We start from the raw sequence: 11,140 nt of genomic DNA on the forward strand, positions 1-11,140 counted from the left end.
GTCAGTACCTGGGTCCTGCGCGTGGTTGTGTCCTGGAGTGGTTGGGGACGCAGTGTCTGTCCTCTTAAATGCATTCATGGGCTTTTATTTTTGTGTTTTGTGTGTAGGGCAGGAGCAGATTTCTCATTGCTTCAGGGTTCCTCACTTACCTGGTTCCTTCTAAGCTCTCTAATTTTGAATTCATAGCTGCAATAGTTTTTAAAAGAGCTCCCTCCCTCCCTGTGTAAACATCAAGCCCAATAGCCCCTTTTTAAAAGAGCTCCCTCCCTCCCTGTGTAAATGTCAAGCCCAACAGCCCCTGAGTCTGTCTTCGCCCTGTGTACATCTAGGTCTGTGTCTACGTCTGTCTTTTTCTCCCTCCTTCCCTTCTTTCCTTCAGTATTTGTGAGCCGGGTCCTTCCCTTTCTGGGGAAGGAGAACAGGAATGAAGATGCTCTGTAGTTTCAGGTATCCCACCTTTACCTTGGGGTGGTTAGGGAAGGTGAGGCTGGGAGATGGGCGGATTATCCAGCTGCCAGGATGGGGCGTGGTGGCATGCGCAGTGGGTGTGGCTGTGTGTGACAATCTGCAGTCTGTCTGTGTCTATTGGTGTGGGTGTGTGCCTCTCAGTGTGTGCTATGTTTGTTCTTGGTGGCACTGTGGCTAAGGAGTTGCCATGGCTGTGGAATTCCCCCAGGACCGGTCTTCTTCTCTGGCTGCCAGGAACTGAGCGCTGAAGAATGATCTTACCTGCCCACAGTGTCCAAACCATCCCTGTGCGGTCAACCTGGCTGAGGCTGGGGTCAGAGCCTCCAATAGTTACACCCAGGGGCTTTAACAGATGCAGCAGTTTCCCATCTCTTGGGCATTGTCTGGTCACCAGGTGGGACCAGATCCTTGGCTTCAGACAGAGAGAGTAAGTAGAGGTGGCAAAGACTGAATGTCAAAGTGACAGGCTTTGAGTGCCCTGAGTCAAGGAGAGCCTTTATTTATTTATTTATTTTTTGGAGAGGTTTTTGCTATAGGGTGCGTGCATTCACCAGAAAGACAGAGAGAGACAAAGAGACAGAAAGCGAGAAATCACCCCCCAGGGGGGATGGCCATGCCGCAATCCCTTCTCCTCCATTCTCCTCTCGGGATCTTGGGCACGCAAGCACACGCGCCCAGCGTGAGTTTAAGCCACTGGGTCCGGGACTCGAACCACGGTCGACTACGTGGGAGTCCAGCGACATAGCCATTATGCTAACTGCTAGCTCCGACACTTGCTTTCTTACTTTCTCTCTCTCTCTCTGTTTCTCTCTGGTCAAATTAAAATAAATAAAGTTAAATAAAATAATTATTAAAAAAATAAAAGTACTGGCTAACATTGTTAGTTGCTGTTCTAAATATGAAAATACGTGTAAAATTGCAAGGGCACTGCAATAGAAATAGGAGGTACTCACTTGAATTTAAAGGGCATGGTTTTTCTGGGCTGGTCCCATGGCCTAGTAGTTAAGGGAGCCAGACCCCACATGGCTGGGCAGTTCGAATCCCAGCCCTGGAAGCTTGAAAAACATACCAAGCAGAGCCAGCAGGTGACATGGTGGTTGAGAGCCCTGAACTCCCACATGGCCAATAGTGGTTCGAGTCCCAGACCTGGCGGCTTGCTTCTTACTTTCCCTCTCTCTCTCTCTCACTCTGTCCGTCTCTGGTCAAATTAAAATTAATAAGTGAATATATAAAGTTAAATAAAAGAATTCTTTTAAACATGCACACACACATGCTCCAAATCCCAACAGAATGGAGAAGTGGAGGAGAAGGGACTGCGGGTGATCATGCCACCCTGGGGGTGCTTTCTCCTCTCTGTTTCCCTCTGGTGAATACTGGTGCCCTGTGGCAAATAACCTTAACACCTAAAACTTAAAACAACAACAACAACAAACTTAAAGAGCATAATTTGAATACTGTGATAGGATATGTCAATCTAATAATAGTAAATTACATTGGGGCCAGCAGGAAGTGTGGTGGTTAAGGGGCTAGACTCCCACATGGCCAACCATGGTTCAAGTCCGAGACCCGGCAGTTTGAAAATCTCTCTGGGTGTGTATATGTGCGTGCCTCAAATCCTGAGAGGAGAATGGAAAAGAAGGGATTTTGGAGTGATTCCTGCTTTCCCGCTGTCTGTGGCAAGCACATATGCTCTATGGCTAGAAAAAAAAAAAGTTATATAAAATACTGACTCTGGGGGCCAGCAAGTGGCATGGTCAAGGCAACAGACTCCCACATGGCCGACTGTAGTTCCAGGCCCAGACTTGATGGCTTGAAACTCATGCCAGGCACGTGGGTGTGCATGCTCCAAATTCCAGGAGAACAAAGGAGAAGGGATTGCAGTGTGGCCCTCCCCTCTGGGGAGTGGTTTCTCACTTTCCCCTTTCCCTCTGACTGTCTCGGTCTCTCCAGTGAGCACACATGCCCTATAGCAAAACCCTTAAAAAAAAAAAACAAACAAGCCAACTCCATGCCAATGATTAACAGTTGCTGTGTTTCTGTAGTTATAAGTGTCCTTTATATGTGTGCATTTTTGCACAAGAAGCGTTAGGGTTTAGCGGTTTCTTATTCAAGCTCAAATACATTCCAAGACAGCATGAAGTGGGAAAAATAGCCAACTACACAAATTCAATAATTCAGTGTTGGGCTTTATCACAATGACATTTTAAATAACTCTACGTGGCTTAAAAGTGAAAACATCAGTCCCTCTGTTTTTCTTTTTTTTCAGAGAGAGAGTTTTGCTATAGGGCATGTGCGCTCACTGAAGAGACAAAAAGTCAGCGAGACAGAAAGTGCAAAATCACCACCAGGGGGGATGGCCACGCTGTAATCCATTCTCCTCTTGGGATTTTGGGCATGCACGCACCCGGTGTGAGTTTAAGTGACCGGGTCTGGGACTCGAACCATCGGCTACATGGGAGTCCAGCGACATAGCCATTACGCTAACTGCTGGTCCCTACAAACTCAGCTCTCCAAAGGGGCCTTCCCTGACCACTGTCTCGGTCAGGAGCCTATCATGCTCTCTCTCAAAGAGCTTGACTTTGCTTTCTAGTTGAAGGTTTGTCTCTTCCACTCAGCTGTGAACTTCACCTTGCGTGCCATGTGTAGGCCTGTGGCCACAGTGCATTTTCTTAGCAGCCGCCCTGGGATGTGTTTACTATGAACTCCTTCGACACAAAAGCTTGACTAATACGGTGTATTCCGCCCACGTGTGATCATGGGGGTAGGTGGTCCAGGAGGGCACTGTGGTTTCAAAGTGTCCCCGAGCCCTCAGGGCTCCCCAGTCCACCTGCCTCCTCGGCTACCAGGACACAACTTCAAACACCCTCTTACACAGCCCAGTGCTCCCTTTGACCTCCTAGGCCCTCTCCCGGACCCTCATTCTCCAAACCAGAGGCTCCCCTGAAACCACACTGCAAGTTCTTTGGGATGAAGTCAGCTTCTCACACAGGACACAGGGCTACTTCGGACATTTTCCGACTTGTGTCCTTAAACACTAAGGTGGTTTTGTTGTTGTTGTTGTTCTTGTGTTTCTCATGGCTATAGTTGACATCTACCCACATTCCTGATCTCTCTGGTCAAGTTCCACTGTCATTCTGCATTGTCTCCTGGGTTGGTATAAAGTTTTCAGAATGGAACCTGGCATTTGATAGGAGCTCTCTACATAATCATCGTTATGTCTTGCTTCTTTCAGCTTCCCCAGGAGGTAGGTGGGCAGTCAATCACCCATTTTCAGATGCAGAAATAAAGGACCACGGAGTTGAAGCAACTTGCCCAAGGCCACAGCACGGCAGGTGGCTGAGTCTGGGTTTAATCCAGGCCTGAACCTCAAGTACCTTATAATGAAATCGGGGTGATGAGGGCCAGCTAGGTGACGGGTGCTTGGTGCAGCTGGGTCTCTCGTGGCCGGCTGCACAGTTTGAATCCTGGACCAGGTGGCTTGAGAAACACTTGGGCACATGTACATGTGTGCCCAAAGTCCCAGAGGAGAGTAGAGTAGGGATTGCAGGGTTGGTTATTCCCCCCAGGGGGTGTTCTCAAAACAACAGAAAGTGCGGTAGCGCTGGCACCTCTTGTAGGATTAGGCTGAGAATCCAACGCCATCCTGCAATCACGTCGCAGGTACACGGCGGGGGCGGGGGGCGGGGACTATCTTCGGACATCTGTGCTCTTTGCTCTCATTATGTTCCATCCTGTCACAAGGACTCCCCAGGCAGCCAAAGGGATCCCGGCTGCCCGACTCCTAGCAGCCCTCTGGTCAGCTGTTCCTATTTGTTCGGCGGGGAGAGCCAGGCAGACAGAGAGGGCCATTGTCTCCGTCATCTGGGGCTCTATTGTTGGGTCCTCCTCCCGAGTTCCAGCCCCTCAAACACCCCAAGCTGCTGCTCAGGCTTGTTTCAGATTCCTGGGGCTGGAGGGGCGGGCGCGGTGGAGGGGTGTGCAAACGCGCAGTTTCCAGAAGACTGTCAACAGTTCTTTCCCGTAGGCGAGGAAACGGAGGCTCCGAGAGCCTACGTGACCCCGGAGTTCGGCGCAGTCTCGCGCCCACTCCTAGATTGGGGTGGGAGGTGGTGCTGCATCCCGGAGGGTCAGAGATGGCAGGATTAGAGCGCATATTATGCAGGCAAAGGCCCAGCGAGTGAGGACGCTTGCTCAAGGGCACCCAGCGAGAGCCTTCCCGCCGCCCAGAAAGCAGGTGTTCTAGTCCCACCCACCCCGGTTTTCTACCCGCTTAAGCGAGCTCAGGAATAGGCCTGACTGACGAGGAGAGAGGACGTGATCACTCCCCGAGGGCGGGGCGACCACGAGCGCCCCCGCCCTCTATGACGCACGGAGGTGGAACTTGGCACGGTCCGCCCCCTAAGGGGCGTGGCTTCTCTCGAAAGACGGAATTCCATTGGCTATTTATGTGTGTGGGGGAGGGAACAGAGCAATGCCCCAACCACCACGCCACCTGCTGGTCCCCAGATAAATATTGCCTTTTAATAGGGAGTTTACAAGTAGGCCAGGAACCCGGTCGCGGAGCGGCGGCCAGCGCTGGGAGGGCCAGGCCCCGGGATGTGAGTGCTGCAAGGGTAGGGTCTCGGGGTGGGGTGCCGAGCCGAGCTCCGGGACCCCGTGGGCGGGGACGAGATGGCGCGGGGGGCCACCAGGTGCAGGCCCAGGTGTAGTGGAAGAAGGGGCGCTCCCAGGCGGGTTCCGCGCGCCTGGCCGCCTCCGCGATCCTGCTCCCCTCTTAGAAGGACCGCGGCGGCCTCGAGGCCCCGACCAGGAGGGAGCCGGCGACGTGCGCAATCTGATGCCCGTCCTCTCCCGGTCGCCAGCGGTGCAGAGGCACCCCCAGTACCAGCTTTCCAGGCACAGTTATGCTCGGAGTTGGCGGCTGCGGGGGGCGTCAGCACCGAAGTGACCCCTGCCCCCGCTCCTAGGCGGGCCAGTCTGAGTACCGGCTGCGGGTTTTGAGCTCTTTGCGTGCCCAAGACCTCTGATGCAGTGTCTTAGTCCTCGTTTTAAGGCTGAGAAACTCAAGCCACACAGCTGTTGTGATTGGTAAGATTGTAGAAGTGAGGCGCTGAGGCTAGCAGCCAGACGCACCTGGGTGCACACCTGCCTCACCACTGACTGACTTACCGTGTGACCTTGGGCACACCTGGTCCCCTCTCCAGTCCTCTAGCGTAATTGGGCTGCTGTGAGGACCGGAGTGGAATCGGGCTCGGGGAGCGACAGCTGGTGCTCAGTAAGGAAGTTATCGGAAATGGCCTTTTCTGCTGCCCAGGGAGCTAGTGGTCCTGGGTCAGAGCTGTCTGGTGGATCCACGAGGGTTTTGGGGGGCGTCTGCTTTCCACACTGACACTGCCCCTCTTCTGTGTGTCTGCCCTATGGACACGGAAGGCCACACGCAACCCAGCTGTACCAGCATGTGCCAGAGACTCGCTGGCCAATCGTGTACTCTCCGCGCTACAACATCACCTTCATGGGCCTGGAGAAGCTGCACCCCTTCGACGCCGGGAAATGGGGCAAAGTGATCAATTTCCTGAAAGGTATGGAAGACTCACCTCTGACCCTCACATCTGCTTCCTCTGCCCACCTGTCCTCCCCTTCCTCATCCCCATCCCCAATGTAAGTTTCAGACTCTTGGGACCAGCAGTTAGCGTAATGGCTATGTCCCTGGACTCCCACATAGTCAATCACGGTTCGAATCCCAGACCCGGTGGCTTAAACTCACGCCGGGTGCGTGTGTGTGCGTGCCCAAGATCCCGAGAGGAGAATGGAGGAGAAGGGATTGTGGCGTGGCCATCCCCCCTGGGGGGGTGATTTCTCGCTTTCTGTCTCTCTGTCTCTCTGTCTCTCTCTGTCTGTCTGGTGAGCACATGCGCCCTATAGCGAAAAACCTCTCCAAAAAAAGAAAGAAAGAAAGAAAAACACTCATGCTGGGCGTGTGTGTGTGTGTGTGTGTGTACGCGCGCGCGCACGCTCAATATCCCAAGAGGAGAATGGAGAAGGGATTGTGGCATGGCCATCCTCCCCGGGGGGTGATTTCTTGCTTTCTGTCTCTTTATCTCTCTCTGGCTTTTTGGTGAGTGCACACACCCTATAGCAAAAACCTCTCCAAAAAAAAAAAAAAGTTTCAGACTCTTCTTCTTTAGCATCTGTCCTCAGAGTGCCTTCCACCCTTGGTGTTAGAAGGACCTTTCCCATACAGACTCCCAAGCATGGTGGGCCCCTGTCTCATCACTAGTTCCCTTGGCTGTGGACCTAGGTCGTACCTCAGCCTCCAAGGCCCAGCAGGAGGGAGGCTGATTAATGAGGGACCCAGAGACACTGACATCTGGGAGTCCCGTGTTCGTTGCTTAGAGTTCGGAGCCCGGGAGACAGAGAACCTTTGCTTCCACCCCATTGTTTACAGATGGGAAAATGGAGGCCCAGAAAGGTTAGGAACCATCCTCAAAGTCACTTGGCTACTAAGTGGTTGATAGCATGGGAACAGGCACAAGGGAGAACCCTGGTCAGTCTCATGCTAAGATCCCCGGCCCCCATTCCAGCTCCTCAGGATGTTGGGTGCCCATGCACGTTGTCAGGGTGACCTAGGGATTCGAACTCAAGGCTGACATGTGGCTTTCAGCACTTGTCAGTACACTAAGGACTTGGCCACCAGACTAGGCCTGGAGTCGGCCCGTCTTTAATGTCGAAGCCCGTTTCTATTTTTAACAAATCTAAGGGAAGCCTCGAGCCCCACGTCTTGAAGGTGACGTGATCAGATTAAAAATGAGTAACACTGCTTGTTTTCATTGTTTTATTTATTTATTTCATTTTTTGCCATAGGGCGGGCGCCATCACGCAACAGTTTAATTTTTTTTAAGAGGTTTTTGCTATAGGGCGCGTGCGCTCGCCAGACAGACAGAGAGAGACAGAGAGATAGAAAGCGAGAAATCACCCCCCCAGAGGGGATGGCCACACCGCAATCCCTTCTCCTCCATTCTCCTCTCGGGATCTTGGGCATGCACGCACACGCGCCCGGTGTGAGTTTTAAGCCACCAGGTCTGGCACGCGAACCGCAGTTGACTACATGGGAGTCCAGCGACATAGCCATTACGCTAACTGCTGGTCCCATTTTATTTTTATTTATATAGTTTTCAAACTTTTATTTATTTCTTAGAGTGAGAGGTGCACCCCCAATGGGGTCTTTTTTTTTTTTTTCTCTTTTTTTTTTTTTTTGGATAGGTTTTTTTTATAAGGCCACTGCGCCCGCTTTGCTATAGAGCACGTGCGCTCGACAGACAGACAGAGAGACACATAGAGACAGAAAGCGAGAAATCACCCCCCAGGGGGGATGGTCACGCCGCAATCCCTTCTCCTCTCGGGATCTTGGGCATGCATGCACAAGCGCCCGGCGTGAGTTCTAAGCCACCAGGTCCGGGACGCAAACTGCGGTCGACTACGTGGGAGTCGAGCGACATAGCCATTACGCCAACTGCTGGTTTCCTAATGGGGTCTTAACACCATGACACACCCCATCTCAGCTAGACTGGATCTTGGGTACGTGCACTCAATCAGCATACACGGACACCCCAGGACAGAAACCCAAAGCACTTCCCATGCGTGTTCAGCTTTGTCCTGCTGTGCCACGATCTGGTTCTGTTTTTATTTTTATTGATTTATTTATTTTTGGTTAACACTATGGTGAATGATACTAATTTTCTGTGTAGAGCAGTGACCAAAGTGAGCATTCGAAAAAATAAGTGGAACAGAAAAGCAGACAGGCGGTGATGGCCAGGGCCTGGCGTGGTGGGTGGAGCCAGCCGCCTCTCACCTGGTGGTTCGCTTGTGCCTTCGCAGGCATGGTCCCCACGTCCTGCTTCCAGCAGGCCCAGCTGCAGTGGCGCACCCCTGTCCTTCGTGGGCTCCTGTGAGAGAAGCATTGCTTGTCTCCCTCATCTCAGAGCCGACAGTTGGCCTGAGTTCTCTTCGAAGAGAGGAGCTGGTCCTTAGCATCAGGCAGAGTAGACCAGCGACTGTTCTGGAGGGGGGGACCTGGCTGCAGTGATGTGTGTAAAATGTATGTTTCTACTGGAGTCGGTTTCTTTTTTTTTTTAACTCTTTTTTTTTTTTTTTTTGAGAGGTTTTCGCTATATGGCACATGCGCTCACCAGACAGAGAGAGACATAGAGACAGAAAGCGAGAAATCACCCCCCAGGGGGGATGGTCACGCTGCAATCCCTTCTCTTCCATTCTTCTCTCAGGATCTTGGGCACACACACACACACACACCCGGCGTGAGTTTTAAGCCACCGGGTCTGGGACGCGCACCGCGGTCGACTACGTGGGAGTCCAGCGACATAGCCATTACGCTAACTGCTGGTTCCCTGGAGTCGGTTTCTAAGGGTGTCCCCAAATTCTAACTTCCCTGACACCTACTCGGCTTCCGCTGCTGCTTCTGCAAAGCAAAGCAAATCTTAACGTGACGTGTGTCAGGAGTGGGGAAGGAGGCAGTGTTCCCAAACATTGTTCCCATGCAGACCACTCTTGGAATGCTGCCATGTCCTCATACAACCTATTTCATGATCCGCTTCATGTATTTCTTTTATTTATTTATTTAAATTTGGCCAAGGAGGGACAGCGTGAGAGTGAGAGAGACGGAAAGTGAGAAAGCAAGCCACCAGGTCCAGGACTCGACCCGTGGTCAGCCATGTGGGAGTCCAGCGCCTTAACCACCATACCACCTGCTCGCCCCTGCTTCATATTTCTTTTCTTTTTTCTTTATTCATGATAAAGCGTGTGTGCACACAAGAGAGAGAGAGAACACCCTCCAAAGGCACGCTGGCACAGTTATGTAGCCCGGCAGGTACGCGCACATGTCGGCGTGTTTCAGGTTCACCGGGCTGGGGATTTGAACCCAGGCCACTGTGTGTGTGATCTGGCTTCCCTTGAGCAGTGCGTTATCATGATGCCATGGAGCCGGCCCTACTTCATAGTTTTAATGACTTAGCCTCTGTTTTTATTTTTAAGTTTTTAAAATGAAACTTGGTTTAAAAGGAAACAGTGTGTTATCCCAGGGAGAAGAAGCAATTACACTTCCCAGAAATAGAAGGTCCTGGTAAAAAATAAATGCAGCAAAAACAACAGCATGATTGAGTCCAGGCTGGGTCCTGTGGCCTGCAGGCTGCCAGGTGGATGCTGCTCTTTTAGTGAAAAAGAGATGACAATGGGTCAGGCACGTGTTAGGAGAGGCCGCAGACACTGAGCCTCCTGTGAGCCGAAGTAGCCAGAGGCGGTGCGAGAATGTGGAAACAGTTTCTTTTATTTATTTTTTTTCTTTTGGAGAGGTTTTTGCTATAGGGCGCGTGCGCTCGCCAGACAGACAGAGACAAACAGACAGACAGAAAGCAGGAAATCGCCCCCCAGGGGGGATGGCCACGCCGCAATCCCTTCTCCTCCATTCTCCTCTCGGGATCTTGGGCACGCACGCACACGCGCCCGGCGTGAGTTTAAGCCACCGGGTCCGGGACTCGAACCGCTGTCGACTACGTGGGAGTCCAGCGACATAGCCATTACGCTAACTGCTGGTCCCTGGAAGCAGTTTCTGACCTTGAGTGTCAACTCCCCTACCCCTACGTCACTACCTCTGAAAGTTGTTCGACCACATCTGAGCATGCCTGTGGCTCTTGGTGGTGCAGGAAATCTGGGATCCCTGTGTGCACAACCTTCGCTGCCCCCTGGCCAGAGGACCTGACCATTGTCCACAGTGGCCCGGGGGCTGGCTAGTCCACATGGCCCGGGAGGTGGCTAGTCCACGGTGGCCCGGGGGGTGGCTAGTCCACATGGCCCGGGAAGTGGCTTGTTCACAAGGCAGCTTTGTCCCCTGCTTCGTGGGCCAGGAGCTGCCTGAGGCCAAGGCTGCAGCCCGTGGGAGGGCTTCCAGGCCAGCAGGGAAGTAGGCGTCTCCCTTGTGGTTTCAGAAGACAAGCTTCTGTCCGACAGCACGCTGGTGGAGGCACGGGAGGCCTCGGAGGAGGACCTGCTGGTGGTGCACACGAGGCGCTATCTCAACGAGCTGAAGGTACGGGGCATGGACTTCAGGGGTGGCAGCTGCAGTGCTGAGAGCTGGGGGAAGCCCGGTCTGGGAAGGGATCGTGTCAGCCTGCGGTCCCCAAGAGCAGCAGAGGAGGTAATGCCAAGGCTGCCTTGGGGGTAGTGAGCGCCCGTCTCCAGGAGTTCGAAAGCAGGGCTGTCTGCTGGTGAGGACCGAACGTCCACACGCGTTTTGGGTTTCCACATCGTTGACTTCAGTCCGTCCTTGCTGGAATGATGGGGTGGGGGGACTCCAAAGCTTTTCTGCTTTGTCCTATTTTTAGGCCGAAGTTTAAGATTCTGTCCCAAGGACTTCTGTGACAGGATTGTTGTAAACTGGTAGGCTAAAAACTAGATGGAATCCCCTCAGGGACCAGTGGGGCAAGTGAACCGGTGGGCAGGCAGGGGGCAGGGTCTGGGATGACCTGGAGACCTGCCCGTTCCCGAGTGGGATGGGTGCTTCATGGAGGTCCCACGGCACGTGCTTTTCGAAGAGGAGCACAGGTATGACTTCTTAAATAACATGACTGTTTTCTTCCTTTTTTTTTTTTTTTTTTTTTATTTG

At 52.7% G+C, this 11,140-nt stretch overlaps 1 protein-coding gene across 6 annotated transcripts in view; it reads left to right on the forward strand.

The window, feature by feature from the left end:
- The first annotated feature begins 4,438 nt into the window (after positions 1-4,438).
- The window catches only part of HDAC11 (histone deacetylase 11), a 28,138-nt gene continuing 21,436 nt past the window's right edge, over positions 4,439-11,140 (forward strand). For 3 of the 6 annotated variants that reach the window (XR_335558.3, XR_335559.3, XM_006155410.3), the window contains exons 1-3: positions 4,545-4,702; positions 5,899-6,047; positions 10,486-10,564. Coding sequence is in view for 4 of the 6 variants with exons in the window: in XM_006155410.3 (XP_006155472.1) it covers positions 4,625-4,702; positions 5,899-6,047; positions 10,486-10,564 (306 nt within the window). In the remaining 2 variants the exon portion in view is untranslated. Of the gene's footprint in view, positions 4,703-5,018; positions 5,082-5,898; positions 6,048-10,463; positions 10,565-11,140 lie in introns of those variants that run through there. The other 3 variants (XM_027774543.1, XM_027774544.1, XM_006155411.3) reach the window with 3 other exon arrangements.

Source organism: Tupaia chinensis, unplaced genomic scaffold (genome assembly GCF_000334495.1).
Source record: "Tupaia chinensis unplaced genomic scaffold, TupChi_1.0 Scaffold000451_2, whole genome shotgun sequence".
In the NCBI taxonomy this organism is placed as follows: Eukaryota; Metazoa; Chordata; class Mammalia; order Scandentia; family Tupaiidae; genus Tupaia; species Tupaia belangeri.